This window comes from Apiotrichum porosum (assembly GCF_003942205.1).
Source record: "Apiotrichum porosum strain DSM 27194 chromosome Unknown scaffold_4, whole genome shotgun sequence".
Taxonomy (NCBI): domain Eukaryota; kingdom Fungi; phylum Basidiomycota; class Tremellomycetes; order Trichosporonales; family Trichosporonaceae; genus Apiotrichum; species Apiotrichum porosum.
Genome location: NW_021167111.1, coordinates 409,487 through 422,670, shown reverse-complemented (window position 1 = coordinate 422,670; position 13,184 = coordinate 409,487). Strand labels below are relative to the sequence as shown.

Genomic DNA, 13,184 nt, shown 5'->3' with positions numbered 1-13,184 from the left:
AATGACGCACGAGGGTTCAAGTCCCAACTGTCTCCCCGGCGCGGCGCGCGCCAACACACACCAAAACGCGTCATTCGGGTCCTCCCATCAGGAATGCCAAAAAAGGCCAAGAGCTGGGCCCAAACGCTGCGGGCGGCTTGGCCATGTGTACGGTATACGTGCATTATCCCAGCTTGTGGCTATGGGTCAAGACTGCATCGTACCAAAGGCTGTATAGCAGGATAGTCTGCCCTCATCCTCTAGGAGGCTTCGGGTGCTCGTGCATGTCATTGAGGTGCGAAAGAAAAGGAGGCGTCTGGTTGCGTGTGTGTGTGTGTTTTGTAATGGGCGAGACCTTTTGGCCCCCAGCTTGCAGACGAAGTGAGAGCCGAAGAGTGCCACAAGTGCAAAAACCCCGAGCCACCCAGGGCAAGCTCATTGCCAGCCAGCCAGCCAACGCTCTCTGTCCTGGGTGGTGGGGTGCCTCCACCCCCAGCGCCAGCCAGCCAGCAGCCAGCCAACGCCAGAGCATCCCAGCCAGCAGCCAGCCAGCCAGCGCGTGCACACCCACCTGACCTCTCAACCCCTCCCTTGGATCCCCCCCCCCCCCCCCCCCCTCGTTCCCCCCCGCCCCGCCTCCCCCCTGCTCTCCCATCCCACACACCCACCCCCCCCCCGGGCACCACCACCCCGTCTCCCATCTACAACTCGTCGCTTGCCATCCATCCATCCACACACACCCCACGACCCACCACCCATCAAACAACACACACCACACACACACACACTACACCTCACCCCCCTCGTCTCTCACTGCACAGGAACTACCCACGCACCCAACCCCCCTCGGACACTCCACATCTCTAATCCCAGTCCCTGCTGCACATCCTCTCCCGCCCCCGAGGAACGCGACCCAACAACCCACCTTCCCCTTCGCCGCAAACCACCCCCTCCTTCCTTGCCTCCATACGCTCGACGCGTACTCGCAAGCCCTTGTCTTATATCCCGGCGCAGCTTCTGACGCCGCACACAAGGTGCGCATGACCTCCCCCTTCCTCTCACACGTTATTCAGCCAGACCCCCCCACCCCACCCCCCGGTCGGAGCGGCAGCACCGCGTTCGGCGGGGGGGGCCAGGCAAACGGGGAACCGAGCAAGCTCAGCTCTACAAGTGGGCGGGACGGGCGCACGCATGCGCAGCGGCGGCGGCGGCGGTAACATCGCAATGGACCACTGCTCGTGGATCCCGTGTTGGCCACTCGGCGATGCTCCAGTGCCATCGCGCGCTTGTTGTCCCCCCCGGACATGGCGGGCCCCGGGAACGTAATGGCTGCAGCCAGCCGCGTCGTTCCGAGCATGCCCAGGCCAGCGCCGCGCCGCCGCCATCGCCGTGCTGTGCTGTGCTGGCCAGTACCATCCTCCAGCGACCGCCCCGTCCGTCCCTGCTCCCCGATGTCGGGCGTGCTGGGCGCTGCTGCAAAAGCATCCCAGTTCTTCTTGACGCTCGGGGGTGTTCCACCCAACCCCCACCCCACACCCCACCCATCCACCCCTTTTCCAGTCTCAATCCATGTTGCCATTGTGCTGACCTCGTGCCTCCCCTTTGACCGCCCGCATCAACGCCTGCCTGTCCACCTCAACCCACCTCGTTTTGACCCTTTGGCCACCATCACACTTTCCCATCCACTCACCGCTCTCTCGACGCCACCGCCTTTTGCTTTTGCACCGTCCCTACATCACACCCCCCATCACACCCGCCGCACCCGACCGCAACCGCAACCGCGACCGCTCCACGCCATCGTGCCCCTCCTCATCTTTTGCCGCCCGCGCTGCCCTTCAACCAAACAGTAGCCGCCTGTTTTCATCATGAGCAACCTCGTTAACGGGGTCAAGGTGTCGGGTGAGTGCAGCGACTCTGAGGATGGGGACATTCCGTCCCCGGGAAAGAGGATGAATGATGACGCTGACGCGGCAGCCGATGACCCGAACCGCGTTGTGACCGTCACTGCGCACGACGGCAAGTCGGGCCAGGAGATGGCCATCACGTACACCAACTACAAGGTTGTCGGCAACGGCTCCTTTGGTGTGGTCTTTGCCGCCAAGATGCTTCGTAAGTGCTGCACCTTGGGGACTAGTAGCAGCGCTGACCCCTCCCGCAGCTACCAAGATGGCCGACGGAACAGAGGTGGCAGAACAGGAGATTGCGATCAAGAAGGTGCTCCAGGACAAGCGGTTCAAGAACCGTGAGCTCCAGATCATGCGTCTGGTTGCGCACCCCAATGTCGTCGACCTCAAGGCCTTTTTCTACTCGAACGGCGACAAGGTGGGTTTCCCTGGTGTTGTTATGAGGGCCAGTGTCTCTAACTCGTTTACCCAGAAGGACGAGGTTTACCTGAACCTGGTGCTTGAATACGTCCCGGAGACTGTCTACCGGTCGCTGCGCTACTACACCAAGCTCAAGCAGATTGTGCCCATGCTCCAGGTCAAGCTGTACATGTACCAGCTGCTGCGCTCGCTGGCGTACATCCACTCGGTCGGCATCTGCCACCGTGACATCAAGCCCCAGAACCTGCTGCTCAACCCCAACACTGGCATCCTCAAGCTCTGTGACTTTGGCTCTGCCAAGATCCTCGTTGCTGGTGAACCAAACGTCTCGTACATTTGCTCGCGCTACTACCGCGCACCCGAGCTCATCTTTGGCGCCACCAACTACACCACCAACATTGACATTTGGTCCACTGGCTGTGTCATGGCAGAGCTCATGCTGGGCCAGCCCCTCTTCCCCGGAGAGTCGGGTATCGACCAGCTCGTCGAGATCATCAAGGTCCTCGGTACCCCAACCAGGGAGCAGATCAAGACGATGAACCCCAACTACATGGAGCACAAGTTCCCCCAGATCAAGCCCCACCCTTTCACCAAAGTGTTCCGTCCCCGCACCTCGGCCGATGCCATCGACCTCATCTCCCACCTCCTAGAGTACACCCCTACTGCCCGTCTCACCGCACCCGAGGCGCTGGTTCACCAGTTCTTCGACGAGCTGCGACAGGAAGGGGCCCGCCTGCCCAACGGCAAGGACATGCCAGCGCTGTTCAACTTCACCCGCGAGGAGCTCTCGACCCGCCCCGACCTCATCCGCCGGCTCGTGCCCAAGCACGCCGAGGCCGAGCTCCACGCGCGCGGGATCGACGTCGACGACTTTGTCCCCATCCCCTTGGAGCAGCTGCGTATCAGCCTGGACTAGTCGAAGAGTTTGGATGGCGAATAACCCACTCTCTAACCCCCCGCACCCTACCCTACTCTCCTCGACGTTTTTTTACTGCTCCCTCTTTGCTCCCCGATCAGCATCGCCCGGCCACCTGTCATGTTCCCCTCTCGACCCCCTCCCTCCTCTCGCGCGTTCTTCTTCTTCTTCTTCTCTCGTTTCACGACGACATCACCTGTTTCTCCTCCCTAATATCCTCCCCCGAAACCCCCCTTCACCCCCCACCCCCGTCTTTTCATCGGATTCCACTCCCCACCCCCCACCCCTACCTCTCTCTTTCTCTCTCTCTCCCGCGCGACGACACACATCTTGGACTCCCAACCAGCGGTGCCAGCAGCAGCGGGCGCCGCCGCGGGGACAAGGTGTTGTGTCGTTTGTGGGCGGAAGGAAAGGAAAGGAACGGAAGGAACGGAGAAGGGAAGCAAGGGAAGAGACGCGGGGGCCGCCGAAAGAGAGAACTGGGTGTGGTGGCGATCCATCATCCAGCAGGTGTATATTTGTGTCCCCATTGAGATTATTGAGAGAGCGAAAGGCGGAGGAGGGAGGATTGGCGAGAGAGCGGGTTCACCTGTACGAATTGGATGAAATGCATTGACTACAAGAGCGAGCGCGCGCGTGTGGCGCCGTGGCGCAGTGTCGGCGCCGTTGTCTATGGGTTTGGTTTATGAGAGGTGCGTGTGGGTGGGTTGTAGGTGGCAGTTGTGGGTTGTCGTGAGGGGGGCAATATATGCTGGGAGGGGAGGTACAGGCTAGGACGAACGACGAGGACGAGAGGAGTCTGGCTACACCACGCGCTCCGCCACGGGCTTGTTCTGGCTCTTGCCCAGACTCGCCGCCAGCCCCTTTTGCTGCTCATACTCGGCCAGGCGGGCTGCGCGTTCCGCCGCGCGCTGCTCCTTGCTCTGCGCCTCGAGCAGCTGCGGCGGGGGGGACACGACGCACGTCACGCAGTCTTCGTCGACGACGGCCGCGGGCTGGACGGCGTTGACGGGAGCGCCGGCAGCGCCAGCGGCCGCCACGCGCGCCTTTTCGAGCTCGCGGTTACGCACGCGCTCCTCGTCGCGGATGACGCCGAGGTACATGTTCTAAAAGTAGAGTGAGTGGGAGTAAGGAGGAGCGGGGAGGGAGGGGGTGAGGTCACGTACGTCCGACTCGCGCTGCTGCATCCAGTGCACGCCCCAGATGGTCACGCCCATGAATGTGACGGACGTGCCGAGGAACATCTTGGCGGCGCGGGACATGGCTGTGGCTGGAGAGGGGAGTCTGGAGGCCGTGAGGGTCGAGGATATCGAGGAGGAGCTGTGGGAGCTGTGGGAGCTTTGGGAGTGAGGTTGGAGAAGCAAGTCTCGATGGTCGTCCGGAGGGTCGTTTACAAAGACGAAAGGGGAGATGACGGGTGGATCGCGAAAACTCGGAATGGGTGAGCCGTGGGGCCATTAGGTGGTCATCAGGGGTCATTAACAAAGAGGTATTTGACCACGGGAGAGAACATCAGGACAACTGAGGTAATCCAATGTCACCGGTTTCCAATTCCAATTGGAAACCCACTTCCTAACCAACCACGCAGGTCACGTGCACGACTCCGAACACGCCCTGGCCCTGCCCCGCGCGCGCACCGACGCGTCCTGAATGCTTGGACCCGCTCTGCGTCGGTGTCGGGTCATCGCAGGTCGGCGAGGGGTTTGGTGTCCACATCTCATCGTCACTTTCTCTTACACCCAACACCCTTTACATCTCTCATCGTCGTCACGCACACACCGCTGACCCGTGTCACCGACGTCTGCCTGCTGCCCTCTGGGACACACTTCACCGGGCAAAGCACGTGTGCTCGCGATACCGTAGCGCTGGCCACACCCCGCCACCCACCGTACTCAATACCCCAACGCCAACTTCCACGCTCCTTCCTCCTTCCTCCAGCACAACTCCATTTCACCAGCTTCGGCTGCCCCCCCTTCCTTTTCTATACCCCTTCCCCCCGTAGACAGTAGCCACCATGTCGGGGAACAACATCAAGGTGAGCTGGTCCTTCTGAGTCAACAGCTGACCATATCCCAGGTCGTGTGTCGGTGAGCCAACAGGGAAGGGAAGGCGAGCGAGACGGGACGGAACGGCGGCACGCTCCACGCTCCATGCTCCATGCTCCGTGCCCCCGACCTCCAAAGGCCATTCCCGCTGACGCGCCATCCCCCCCGCAGATTCCGTCCGATGAACCGGATGGAGAACGAGGCCAAGAGCGAGAAATGCGTCGATATCACAGACGATAACCTCACGGTGCAGATGAAGAGCGCCGGCTCACTCGGTGCGTCGTGCCTTTGTTATTGTGCCGAGGAGAGCAGTGTGCTGACGCCTACAAGCTGGACCGGAGAAGGACGGTACGTGCGCGAGCCAAAGGCGCGAGCGGCCACGCTGGCTCGCCGCTGCTAGGTAGATGACCGCCTCGGTGCTAACCACCCATTGCTAGGCTTCTCGTTTGACCGCGTGTTTGACACCGACACGCGCCAGGACGAGATCTTCAACTTTGGCGTCAAGGGCATTGTGGAAGGTGCGTTTGCTGACAATGCACAAGACACGCGCGTTTGCTCACGCCGCCCGCGCAGATGTCATGACGGGCTTCAACGGCACGCTGTTCTGTTACGGTCAGACTGGTTCCGGTAAAACGTTTAGTAAGGGCAACCTGGTCTGCTGCTGCTACTCCTCTTCCTGTTGCTGACGCCATAGCCATGATGGTGAGATTAACAACGCAAGATGTTTTAATCTAACGCGCAGGGCGCGGACATTGAGAACACGGAGCTCAAGGGTCTCATCCCGCGTATCACTGAACAGATCTTTGCCTCGATCCTCTCGGCCGACAACAACATCGAGTACACCGTCAAGGTCAGCTACATGGAGATTTACATGGAGAAGATCAAGGACTTGCTTGCTCGTGAGTCCCAGCTGCCCTCTCGTCGTCTTAGCTGACCCTCTCCACAGCGCACAACGACAACCTGTCGATCCACGAGGACAAGGCCCGCGGCGTGTACGTCAAGGGCCTGACGGACGTCTATGTCGGTTCCGAGGCCGAGGTGTTCCAGGTCATGAAGGCCGGTGGTGCGTCGCGTGCCGTCTCGTCGACCAACATGAACGCCGAGTCGTCGCGTTCGCACTCGATCTTTGTCATTGGTATCCACCAGCGCAACACGGACACGGGATCCCAAAAGTCGGGTCACCTCTACCTCGTCGATCTGGCTGGTTCCGAAAAGGTCGGCAAGACGGGCGCCTCGGGCCAGACTCTGGAGGAGGCCAAAAAGATCAACAAGAGTCTGTCGGCGCTCGGCATGGTGATCAACTCGCTCACGGATGGAAAGGTGGGTACAATCCATCAGCCACTTCTGACCCACGCAGTCGACCCACATTCCCTACCGTGACTCCAAGCTCACGCGTATTCTGCAAGAGTCGCTGGGTGGTAACTCGCGCACGACGCTGATCATCAACTGTTCGCCTGCCTCGTTCAACGAGCCCGAGACCATTTCCACGCTGCGTTTCGGTATGCGTGCCAAGTCGATCAAGAACAAAGCCCGCGTCAACGTCGAAATGTCCCCCGCAGAGCTCAAGGCCATGCTCAAGAAGACGGTCGCCGAGCTGGCCATGGTCCGCGAGCACGCCGCAAGCCTCGAGGAAGAGGTCAAGATCTGGCGTGCGGGCGGCAAGGTCGAGCAGGCCAACTGGACTCCTGCTCTTGCTGCTGCCCTGGCCACGGGTCCCCCAGCCCGCAGCGGCAGCCGTCTGGCCGCCGCAAGCCCCACGCCGACATCGCTCTCGGCCGTCAGCGACAGCAGGCCCGACACTCCCACGACGTTTGGCGTCGCGCTCGAAAAGGACGAAAAGGAAGAATTCCTGCGTCGCGAGAACGAGCTTGCGGACCAGCTTGCCGAAAAGGAGAGCGCGCTCGCCACGCAGGAAAAGCTCATGGCCGACCTCAAGGACGAGATTGCCTACCTCAAGGAGCAAGAGGGCTCGTGGATGAAGGAGAACAAGACCATGTCGCACGAGCTGTCCGACCTCCGCATCGCGTCTGCCCGCCTCGAGTCCGAGTCCAAGGACGCCTCGATCACCATTGACACGTACAAGGAGAAGGTGGTCGAGCTCCAGCGTGACATTGACGAGCAAAAGGCCCAGATCGGCGAGCTCAAAAAGGTCCAGACGCGCGAAAAGGAGGAGGAAAAGGAAAAGCGCAAGCAGGAGATGCTCAACGAGATGATGGCCAAGATCGACATGGGCGGCACTACCCTCGACGCCGCCGGCGAAAAGCTCCGCCAGGTCCTCAAGGAGCTCGACAATGTCAAGGACGCCGACCAGTCGGCGGCCCTCAGCTCGCAGACGCGCGAGCTCATCCGCTCCCACATTGCCGAGAACCAAGAGGCCGTGCGCGACCTCCAGGAGCGCCTCCGTATCAGCCAAGACGAGGCCGAGCTCCAGGAGAAGCGCACCCAGGAGGTGGAGAAGCTCCTCACCAACCGCGACGCCGCCTACGAGGACCTCTTGGAAAAGACGGCCTCGAGCCAGTCGGTCGCTGTCACCGACATCCGGTCCCAGTTTGCCTCCAAGTTTGCCGCTCAGGAGGAGCGTCTCCGCGGCGAGATTTCGGTCCTCACCGAGCGTGCCGAGAGCCGCGCGGCCGAGATCCGCAGGCTGCAGAGCACGATTGAGACGTACAAGCTTTCCAACGAGGAGCTCAACCGCGCCCTGTCGACGGCCTCGGCCGGCATTGCCGACGGCGAGTCGTTCGCCAACGCTACGCGCGAGCTGGAGCGTAACCGCAAGCAGTACGAGAGCCAGTACGCCGACTTTGAGGTCATCAAGAAGAGCCTCATGAAGGACCTGCAGAACCGCTGCGAAAAGGTTGTCGAGCTCGAGATGCAGCTCGACGAGGTGCGCGAGCAGTACAAGGTCATTGCGCGTTCCGCCAACTCGCGTGCGCAGCAGCGCAAGCTCGAGTTCCTCGAGCACAACCTCGACGCCCTCAATGTGGTCCAGAAGCAGCTCGTGGAGCAGAACACGGCCCTCAAGAAGGAGGTCGGCATCGCCGAGCGCAAGCTCATTGCGCGCAACGAGCGTATTCAGAACCTCGAGTCGCTACTCAACGAGGCCGACTCGCGCCTGGCCCAGAAGAACCAGCGGTACGAGCAGCAGATCCAGGCCATCCGCGAGCGTCTCGCCGAGGTGCAGGCCCAGCAGCAGACGTCGTACAACCACGCACGTATCGCCAAGCCCCTGCGCGGCGGAGGCGGCGCCGGTGCCGGTGGTGCGGGTACTGCCCAGCCCCAGCCCGTGTTCTCGAGCGCCAACCCGCTCGCCCGCGTCCAGGACGAGAGCGTCGCGAGCGCCAAGCGTCGTGAGTTAAGGAAGGCTCCCAAGTTTGGTCCATCAGCTAACTCGTTACCAGAGTCGTGGTTCTTCTCCCCCTCGGCGTCGCCTCGCGGATAAGATTAGATCGATGTGGTTAGCTAGCACGACCCCCTTGACGACTGTACACGGATAGATATCGATGGAAACCTGCATGATGAACAACACACGCTCCCTGTCTATACAACTAATGCTACACTTCCCACTCCAGGTCACCGTCGGCGGCACCCCACGCGCCGTCGCCATCATCGTCGACGGCCTGGACCACGACGCCCGCCCACAGCCGCATGAGCCGGCGTTCCTCGGGCCCGATCCAGACGCGCGCGTCGTCCCGGCCAAGCCACCACCCGTCGCTGCCCCAGTCGTCCGCAGCGGTGCTCTGCGCCCCGCCGCCGCCGAGCAGATCTTGCAGCGGCGGCGGCGACCCGGACCGATGCAGCAGCGCGGCCGCGGCGGGCTTGGCGAGACTCGTCCCATCCACGCCGAGCAGGCGCGCGAGGGACGCGTGCCGCGCGTTCGGGGTCGGGAGCGCGTCTAGTGCCGCGAGGACTTTGGTGAGTGCCGGGTGTGTGAGGAGTTCGCGCAGCGGGGCCGATGTGGCTAGAAACGACAGCGTCAGTGAAGTGGAGCGAGGGGGGGATGATGGACATACCGATGCGTTCCAGCTCGGCGTGGCGGAGCGGTTTTGGGTCGTCGCGCTTCAGCGGGTCCTGGAACACCGAGGCGTCGGGCTCGGGCGGCCAGCGCAGGCCGGCGAGGGCGCGGAGCGGCGGTGGTGGTGCGTCGACGGCGGGAGCCAGTGGGTCCGCCTTGGGGGCGTCGAACGGTGGTGCTGCTGCCTGCTCGCTTGTTGCTGGGGCCGACGCGGGCTCGAGGGAGGGCGCGGAGGCCGTGGCTGCTGCTGTAGTTGCCACACACGTCTCTGTATAGTGTCAGCTGAGCTCCATGACTTCATGAGTGCGTAGCTGCGAGGCATGGACGACCCACCCTTGTGTTTCTTGTAGCACGCGACAGAGCAGCTGAGGGAGGGAAGGCATGTCAGCAGACGACGAGAACTGGACGCAGCGCCGGCCGGGGACGTACTATCGCACAGGGCACGCCGAGCAGCGGTACTTGGATGGCTGGGAGCACAGTCCACAGCTGGGTGTGGCCTTGGGTCCCATCGGTCGTGGAGAGTGTAGATGGCAGAACGGCGACACCACCATCTGTTCTTCCGTGACATCACAACAAATCCTCCCAAACCCTCCACCGGGCGCGCCAGCCAAAAAATACCCCCGCCGTGACCTACTGGCTGGCGCGAGGGAGGGGGAATGTCAACTCGCCCAGCCAACCGGCCATCACTTGTCGACCAACGCTCAACCACAACCGGTCAACAACAATTATGAGCTTCCAGAACGGCTACGGCGGCGGATACGGCGGGTTCGGAGGCGGTAGCGGTGGTGGCGGGTACGCCGGAGGAGGTGGCGGGTACGGCGGCGGCGGCGGCGGCGGCGGGTATGGCGGCCGGGGCGGGCGTCGCAGTGAGTTGCTCTCTCGACTGCGATGAAGATTCGCGATGGAGCTGACGGTGTTTGCAGATGACCGCGGACGCGGTGGACGCGGAGGAGGGGCTGGCGGCGGTGGTCGGACTGCCCCCGAGACCACTGCTGTGCGCCTCCGCAAGATGGTGACCAAGTTTGCCGACGACGAGGTGGGTCAGGCGTTGATGTACGTTGACCCAGTACTAACCAGCCCAGGACTTTGATGCTGTCGAGGACCCGCCCCGTCTTGCCAAGGTCCTCCGCCGTAGCTGGCGTGAGGGATCTGCTGGCGTGCTTGATGGGTTCCGTTTTGGGTGAGTAGGAACACTGGCAAGCATCGTCAACTGACAGCCAAAAGTGTTACCGAGGAGCCTCACAAGCACCACCACTACGTCTCCCTCCTCCTGCACCTCGCCTACAGCCAGCCCGAGGGCGCCGCTGAGGCCGAGGACGAGACGGACGCTCAGACCGGCGAGAAGCGCAAGGCCGAGATTGACGACACCGAGTGCGGCCGCGAGATCCTCGAGGACCTGGGCCGGTCGTTCCGCAACGCCGTCGAGGCGCGCGAGTGGCTCTCGGCCCGCCTGCTCCTCCAGTTCCTCTCCCTCCTCGTGCCTGCTGGGCTCATCCACCCCCAGTCCATTCTGGAGGTGTACAAGGGCCTGCTCTCCGTCCTCAACGAGGTCGGTGGCGGCGGCGACCGTTCGGAGCGCGCTGTGCGCGCCGTCGGCGAGGGTCTCATCCGTTCCGCAGGCTCGCTCGCCCCCGCCTTCCCCGAGGACGTCGAGGCCCTCATCGGCAGCATTGAGATGTTTGTGCTTGGCCGCAAAGGCGACCGCGCGCTGTCCAACCCCTTGGCGCCCATCCTCAAGGCGGGCGAGGAGCCTGTGCCCTACGCTGACACCCTCTCCGAGCTCCTCACTGCTCTGTACGCGCTCCGCACCTCGGACTATGTTCCCCCCGAGGTCCTCCCGCGTCCCGCCGAGGAGGCCCCCTCCAAGTTCCCCGAGGGTGCCGTCCTCCCGGACCCGTACTCGCTCTCTTCGGTGTACATGCCCCCTGAGATGTACGACCCCGACGAGGAGAACCCCCAGGAGTGCGAGGGCCGTATCGGTGGTCTCAGGCTCTTTGCCGAGGACATTGTCCCCGTGCCCGACACGGTTGACGGCTGGACTCTGCGTAGCCTCGTCCTCGACATGGTGTGCATCTACGAGGTCAACCGCAAGGACGCAGCCCGCATCCTCCTCTCGCTCTCGCGCTACGTCGCGCCCGGCACCTTCAAGTCGGAGGGTTCCGAGTCGACGTACTCTGTCGAGTCGCTCATTGTTGGCACCATTCTCAGCACCTTGTTCACTCTCCCCAACACTCCCCAGAAGCCCATCTACTACGGTTCCGTCGTCACCGAACTGTGCAAGCTGAGCCCCAACACTGTCGCGCCTCCCGTCGGCCGCGCCGTCCGCAAGGTCTTTACGCACCTCGGCCAAGATGGCCTGGACGTCGAGATTGCCCGCCGCTGCGCCGACTGGTTCTCGGCCCACCTGAGCAACTTTGGCTTCCAGTGGATGTGGAAGGAGTGGATTCCCGACCTTGAGCTGCCCGCCGCGCACCCGCGTCGCGCGTTCATGCGCCGTGTCGTCGACCTCGAGATCCGTCTCGCGTACCACGACCGTATCCTCCAGACCCTCCCGGACCCCATGCTCGAGAAGGGTGCCAACGTCGTCTCGGACGACGCTCCCGACCCGGTCTGGGTTTACGAGGACGCCACCCACAGCCTGCACGCCGAGGCCAACGAGCTCCACCGCATGCTCAAGCAAAAGGTCTCGTCGGACCAGGTCAAGGACTACCTTGACAACCTCCCCGGTGCCCGCTCGGCTCCCGGCGAGCCCATGTCCGTTCCCGTCCTCATGATGGCCACCGAGACCATCCAGCACCTCGGTTCGCGTTCGTTCTCCCACTTCCTCAACGCCACCGAGCGTTACCTCGACGTGCTCCGCCACCTCTCGCCCGACTTTGCCTCGCGCCGTGTCATCCTCGACGCCGTGCAGTCGTTCTGGCGCCGTTCGTCCCAGATGCGCGTCACCACCGTCGACAAGTACCTCCAGTACGGTATTCTCGAGCCCCTTGACGTTGTCGACTTTATCTTTTCGGAAGACTCTGCGTCGGCCGGCGACGACGCGCCCGATGGCTGGACCGACGGCGATAAGTGGGAGATGCTGCGCATGACCATCGACAAGGTCGTTGGCCGTGTCGTCGCCGTCCGCCGCCGCCTGCGTGCCGTCGACAAGGCCGACGAAGTTGCGCGCGCCCGTCGCGCCGCCGAGCGCCTCGAGCGCGGCGAGGGCGTGGGCATGGACGACGCCGAGGTCGACGACGAGGACAGCGGTAACGATCGGTCCCGCGAGTCGCGCGACGCCCAGGCGTCGCTGGACCTGCAGACCAACCGTCTCGAAAAGGTGTTCATCGCCCTCGTCCGCCGGTTCGCCGCCGAGCTCCTGCCCTGGGCGTACGGCAGCCACGAGGAGGGCGAGGAGGCCGTGGGCGGCCTCAAGGCCGTCCTCCAGCTCCTGGACAGCGACGAGGTGGCTGGCTGGCCGATGCGCGCGCGCTGGGGCTGGTGGCGCGAGTTTGTGCGCCGCTACGCCGCACACCTCGAGCCCCTCGCAGACAGCATCGAGCACTCGGTCTTCTCAAAGCCCGTCACCGAGGGCGAGGGTCCCGAGGCCAGGGCCGAGACCATGGTGCGCCGTGTCTGGGCCGACGCGCTGGGCCGCGAGTAGAGAGGGTTGTGCGCGGTGGAGTGTGGAGTGTGGGAGGGAAGGGAGAAGGGGGTATGGCGGAGGGCTCTAAGGGAGGCTTGGGTGTAGGCTCCAGGTAGAGATCATATAAAAGCTGCAATGCAGTCGGCTCGTGTTTTTTCCCCTTGTTCGTGCAAAACGTGCACGGCGTCGTCACTGGCGTGCTAGAACCTTGCCCCCAAATGGTTGTGGCTGTGTCGTCGCCAATAAATCACTGCAAACAGGTGCCATCTGATACACGAGCGAC

The 13,184-nt window shown here is 63.0% G+C and overlaps 5 protein-coding genes across 5 annotated transcripts; 3 read left to right on the top strand and 2 right to left on the bottom strand.

Moving 5' to 3' along the window:
• Window positions 1-1,844: 1,844 nt before the first annotated feature.
• On the top strand, window positions 1,845-3,219 carry RIM11 (regulator of ime2; the record flags this gene model as incomplete). Its single annotated transcript, XM_028622278.1, has 2 exons — window positions 1,845-2,088; window positions 2,138-3,219. 2 exons carry the CDS (start codon window positions 1,845-1,847, stop codon window positions 3,217-3,219), a joined length of 1,326 nt encoding a protein of 441 aa, XP_028477170.1.
• Window positions 3,220-4,022: 803 nt separating this feature from the next.
• Window positions 4,023-4,481, bottom strand: EHS24_006884 (uncharacterized protein; the record flags this gene model as incomplete). The annotated part of the gene is made up of 2 exons (XM_028622277.1): window positions 4,023-4,325; window positions 4,386-4,481. The coding sequence occupies 2 exons, from the start codon at window positions 4,479-4,481 to the stop codon at window positions 4,023-4,025; spliced, it is 399 nt and encodes a 132-aa protein (XP_028477169.1).
• Window positions 4,482-5,233: 752 nt separating this feature from the next.
• Window positions 5,234-8,703, top strand: EHS24_006883 (uncharacterized protein; the record flags this gene model as incomplete). Its single annotated transcript, XM_028622276.1, has 11 exons — window positions 5,234-5,254; window positions 5,296-5,306; window positions 5,436-5,539; window positions 5,595-5,612; window positions 5,669-5,782; window positions 5,838-5,903; window positions 5,959-5,966; window positions 6,007-6,163; window positions 6,211-6,584; window positions 6,622-8,611; window positions 8,663-8,703. The coding sequence occupies 11 exons, from the start codon at window positions 5,234-5,236 to the stop codon at window positions 8,701-8,703; spliced, it is 2,904 nt and encodes a 967-aa protein (XP_028477168.1).
• Window positions 8,704-8,815: 112 nt separating this feature from the next.
• EHS24_006882 (uncharacterized protein) lies at window positions 8,816-9,785 on the bottom strand (the record flags this gene model as incomplete). Its single annotated transcript, XM_028622275.1, has 4 exons — window positions 8,816-9,222; window positions 9,275-9,544; window positions 9,610-9,641; window positions 9,706-9,785. 4 exons carry the CDS (start codon window positions 9,783-9,785, stop codon window positions 8,816-8,818), a joined length of 789 nt encoding a protein of 262 aa, XP_028477167.1.
• A 218-nt stretch (window positions 9,786-10,003) lies between these two features.
• On the top strand, window positions 10,004-12,919 carry EHS24_006881 (uncharacterized protein; the record flags this gene model as incomplete). The annotated part of the gene is made up of 4 exons (XM_028622274.1): window positions 10,004-10,142; window positions 10,200-10,312; window positions 10,359-10,456; window positions 10,501-12,919. 4 exons carry the CDS (start codon window positions 10,004-10,006, stop codon window positions 12,917-12,919), a joined length of 2,769 nt encoding a protein of 922 aa, XP_028477166.1.
• Window positions 12,920-13,184: the final 265 nt, after the last annotated feature.